The sequence below is a fragment of the Colius striatus genome, chromosome 10 (genome assembly GCF_028858725.1).
Source record: "Colius striatus isolate bColStr4 chromosome 10, bColStr4.1.hap1, whole genome shotgun sequence".
In the NCBI taxonomy this organism is placed as follows: Eukaryota; Metazoa; Chordata; class Aves; order Coliiformes; family Coliidae; genus Colius; species Colius striatus.
The window spans coordinates 17,084,735-17,089,606 of NC_084768.1; the positions used below are offsets into that span (position 1 = coordinate 17,084,735).

The 4,872-nt window shown below is 49.4% G+C and overlaps 1 protein-coding gene across 1 annotated transcript; it reads right to left on the minus strand.

Annotated features, from left to right (window-relative positions):
• Nucleotides 1-378: 378 nt before the first annotated feature.
• FASLG (Fas ligand) lies at nucleotides 379-4,872 on the minus strand. The gene is made up of 4 exons (XM_010210798.2): nucleotides 4,483-4,872; nucleotides 4,059-4,104; nucleotides 2,173-2,226; nucleotides 379-1,719 (listed from the first exon to the last, which is right to left on the minus strand). The coding sequence occupies exons 1-4, from the start codon at nucleotides 4,870-4,872 to the stop codon at nucleotides 1,325-1,327; spliced, it is 885 nt and encodes a 294-aa protein (XP_010209100.1). The 3' UTR covers nucleotides 379-1,324.

The following is a 4,872-nucleotide window of genomic DNA, read 5'->3' on the forward strand; positions in this document are numbered from 1 at the left end:
AGCAACAAGTGTCTGGCTCCACTCAAGCTCAAGCCTGTGTCTGGAGATCAGTCCCCTTCCTGCTGGTCAAACAAGGCTTGGGATGCCTGGTCTATTCTACCCACATCACACCTTCCTAGTCCCCGAATCATGATATTTCAATGCTGAAGCCCCAAAGCTCCATGGCTGGGACCCTGTGCCCCATCAACAAGGCAGCAAAGTAGGGTCAGGTTCTCAAGATTTCTGCCACGCTGCTGGAGAAGCTGGGTGCTGGCCCCTGATGAGAGGCCTTCAAGGGCTTTGGCCATTGCAGAACCCTGCTGCCTCAAATGAGGAGAGGACAGTGCCACTTACTAGAAGAATATTTTGTTATCATCTGTATTTTACTCAGGAGAAAATATACCCTGACAAGGGGTCAAGCAAAACCATGCCATTGACAGTAACCAGCACCATGCAGGGGGTGGCAGGACCAGGTCTCCACCGGGCCCCTGATGTGTAAAAAGGGCAGGAAGGGGTCTGGAGATGTTTCTGTCCCCTCAGGCCTCACTGCTCTCCACCACTGCATTGTTCAGGTCCTGCCAGCAGAGCACATGGTCTCCCCACCAGCCCCCACCACCATGGCACAGTCACAGTGTCTCTCCAGGGTTTGGTACCCCCTCACGACACCGCTGCTTCTAGCACATGACTTGCAAGGCAGGCAGGATGAGTTAAATAAAGGGGTCAGGGCACATTTTCTAGGGTATGAACAATCAATAACTTAATGCAATATGAACACAGCGTGTGCAAGAAGCCAGCTAACATGCAGGTGCCTGTTGTACAGCAGTCACAGTGCCAAGTGCCCAGGCAGGATGGCCTTCCATTGCTCAGCGTGGGCAGCTGAGACCTCCACACTACTCTTTCCCACAGCACTACCTGCAGTGTGCACAGCTCAGGCACCCGCAGTCCTGGCTTAAGGGTCCTTCTCAATGCCTGCCAGCTGTCTCCCAAGCTCACCAGGGCCACGGTGCCATGTGGGGCAGCTGGCACCAGCATCTTCTCAGGTAACAAGTAGTGAGTTTCATCAGGGTCTTAAGCACACTGCATTGTAAGTTTGATGGGGTTTCTCTCAGAGGCAATTAACGTGTGATTCTCTTCAGGGTGATACAGTACAGTGCTCTGGTGCTTTCCAGAGGTTTGCTTCCAAGCCTTTACCAGTTGCTTGAGCCCTCTCATGCTGAAAATTGAAACATTGGTTTCTTGGTGGGCTCTGTGGTGCAAAACATTGGCTTAGTCACTGCCATTCAGACGTACTCACCCCTTGGTGGGGGGGTATAGGGGGCTACCAGCCCCGCTCTGACAGCCCCATTCAAAGCTTAAATAAGCCAAAGAACGTCTTGGATTCCTCAAAATTAACTAGAGCAATTTTGGAGACATTGACATGCAAACTGTCCATCTTCCTGAGGTTGAACAAAGCCCCCAGGTAGCTTTTCCGGGCCCACATTTTCTGACCCATACAGTAGTTGATGCCTTTGTCCTCCATCAGCACGTGGCTGCCCGGCGAGGACGGGTTTTTCTTGTAGACGAGGTGGGTCAACACTTGGCTGCTGCAGACGCTGCCTCGGAAGAGGATGTTGGAGTACACAAAGTACAGGCCTGTCTCATTGATGACGAGGCCCTGGTCCCTGTACTGAACGCCGTTGGTGAAGGCATGGCCAGAGACGGGCTCCCACTCCAGAGGAAGGTCCCGCTGGGCTGGGTTCCCTGGAAGCAGAAGCAAGAGGAAATATGTGGCAAGTACAAGCAGTTATGGGTTTTCCATTCCCCCCACCTCAAGTCACACCCCATATCACACCAAGTCAACTGTTCTTCAAATCCTCAGAAGCAGCACGGAAAGTCTGCCCACCCTCACGCTGGTGAGAGCTCTCACCTTCGCCTCACCCAACGCTAGGCAGCTCTGCCCTGCACACCCCAGAGGCAAACCAAAAACTAAACCAAAACCAATACAGTCCTTGCTGAAAAGCCAAAATGAGGGAAAGATTTGACTATGGAGTAACTTCCCACTTTTGGAGAACAAAGGTTAACAAAGAAAAATAGGAAAGCCTGTGTGAAGCAGTTTCCTCAACAACTACAGCCATGTCACACCACCCTCCCATCCCAGACACATCTGCCCAATGTATCCCCTGCTCCCACATCTGCTGGCCCCTCAGCACCTACCTGTTAAGTGTGCTGCCTTCCTTGCTTCCTTTTCATTGAGCTGCTCCCTCTGCCCTGCACAACAATAGGGAAAGAGTTAGGCATCTTCTCCCTGGAGAAGTCAGCCCAGAAGACAGAGGGGAGTCAACCATGAAGCTGAAATTAGGATGATTCTGAGCAGCACAGGGCACATCAGCACTATGTCTTAGTGCAACAAGGCAGAGTGGTGCTTGGGCAAACACTGCAGGGCAAGAGCAGGAGTTAAAAAGGAAGAGTTGCAGCAAAGGATCCAGATGGGATCAAAATCAAGGTTAAATAACAAAGAGCTATCATCTTCAAGTGTCTCAGTTGGTGAGCTCAAGCAGAGGCCTCTCACTTGGGGTGTAGGAGAGGGACAATGCTGCCCCTTCACCCAGCATCTCTGGCCCATGCCAGGGTGACAGCTCATGTCCTGTCATAGATGAGCCTTTTCTATTGCCCCATTCCAGTCTAGTACTGCCAAGGGGTACAGCAGTGGGCTTCCATCTCCCGAGTACCAACTTTCCTTACAATTACATCAGAGAAGAAATGAGACCACTCCCCTGGCCAGGGAGACATTGTCCTCAGAGAGGCAGAGCACAGCTGGGAAGATGTTGCCTTCCCTGGAGGGCTCAATTCCCCATTGAGAGATGGGCCAGTTACGGTGACTCAGTGTTTGGACCCCATCCCACTCTATCCTTCCTTTCCTCTCATCAGTGACTTCCAAGCACCATGTTCTCAAATTTTAAAAAGCCTTTCTTTTCTCAAGCCAATTAAGTTTTTCTCTCCTCATTTCTCCTTTATATTATTTCCCTGGTTTGATTTATTGATCCATCCTCCTCAAGACAAATCAGAGTTACTATTTATCACTTGTGTTCAGCTACTGCTACTGTAGCCTGTGATCAGACCACCGAGAATCCAGTTACAGTGACAGTTCCCCTTCCCCCTAAGCAATAGATTACAGAATTTGCTGTTGGGAACCAGGGCTGCTCCTTCCAGACAGTTTTGCTATTTTCAAATTTGCTTTCATTCAGTATCAGAACAAACTTGAGAAGAAATTCACTTTCCTGCTACCCAAAACCCTCAAGGGAAAAAAAGAATCATCTTTTCAGATCTATCAAAAATTGTCAAGGGAGGTGAACATTTCTTTCCAACTTGGCCATCTTTAAAAAGTAATAGTCCCACTGCTAACATTAACGTGGAATGTAAAAGTAGAATAATAGTTTGGAAGCTCAACATATGACTTTTAAGTTGTTCCATTTAGATTTAAACTTTCCACAAGAATCTGTCAATTTTTCTACATTTCACTTAGAAATGTCAGTGAAATTGAAACTCACGTTTTTTTTTCCTAAGAGAAAAAACCACTACCATCAAAACCCCACAACATATATAACCAGGATCTTCTCATGTAGCTTTGGCTACAGTGAGACTGCACCAAAAGAACTCAGGAAAAAATCTAAGTTGCACTCTCGGGGGGGGAGTGAATCCCCCATGCCCAAAGAAAACGAAACCCTCTGCATCCTCATGGAATCTATGAAGAGCAGGTAGAGAAAGTAGTAATGTGTAGTGCCTGTCTCAGTTCTCCTCTTTCCCTTCACATTGTTGCTGTATGTTAGGACAGCCAGAAGCTCACTTTTACAGCAAAGAATCCCTGATAAAAGTCCTATGAAAGGTGCCCCATAAAAGGCACACTGTGCCAGGAACCTGTGGCTGACACCTGCACTCCAGCAGCCAGGGTGCAGGACCCCATCCCCACATCACAGACAAACTAGTGAAATCAGAGCTTTGAGCTTCAATCCTGTCTTGGCCCCCTCCTGAGAAGGGAAGAGCTCAACAGAAGCATTCCCGTGTGCTGACACAGGAGAGTTCTTCCTCTATGCTCAACTCACCTATGAGCTTCTCCAAAGCTGGAGGGATGCGTTCAGTGCTGGCAGACTGTCAAAAGAGAAGAGTAACAAGTTGTCTTAGCAGAGTGAGAGCATAAAGGCATCATCTAAAGCAGCCAACTACTACCTTTGACAGTGGTAATTCTGGGTGCTCATAGAGAGCTGCAAAGTGCTAATAAATATACAGGGAGAGAGACCTTGCAGCACTCAAACACAAAGATAACCAGATATATCAGTCACCAATAGGGCAGCCCCCTCCCACAGTAACAACCAACCCCACTTACACTGGCATGGCAGACACTGAAATATCACCAGCCTGCTCCTTGGGCAGTTTCATGCCACCTGAGCATCTCAGACTCAATTTGAAGTTTTAGGGTTCCCTCCTCCAGTTCCCCAGAGCCTCCAAGACCAGCCAGCCAGACCTCACCTCTCTGAGTTCAGCCAGTTCTTTCTCCAGGTGGAAAATCTGAAACATGCTCAGTCCCACTCCAGTGAGAGCCAATAGGATTAGCAAGGAGATCACCAGGAAGCCAACGCTCCTCCTTTCCCTGTTGTTCCTTGGCTTTGTCCTCCGGTCAGGAACTGGCGGCGGGAAAGGAGCAACAGGGGGTGTCGAGGGGCAGGAAGTGCTGGTGTCAGCACAGCCGTCCACCCAAAAGATCTGGGGGTACACATAGTTCAAGTTCTGCTGCATAGCTGGGAGTGGGACAGAACGGACATGCTTGGAGTGATCTTCCATATGGCAGCCAAAAGCCCTCGGGGCTGTCCCAGGCTGAGCCCTGGGAGAGGCCCCAGCTCTGCCTTTATACGTCTGCAT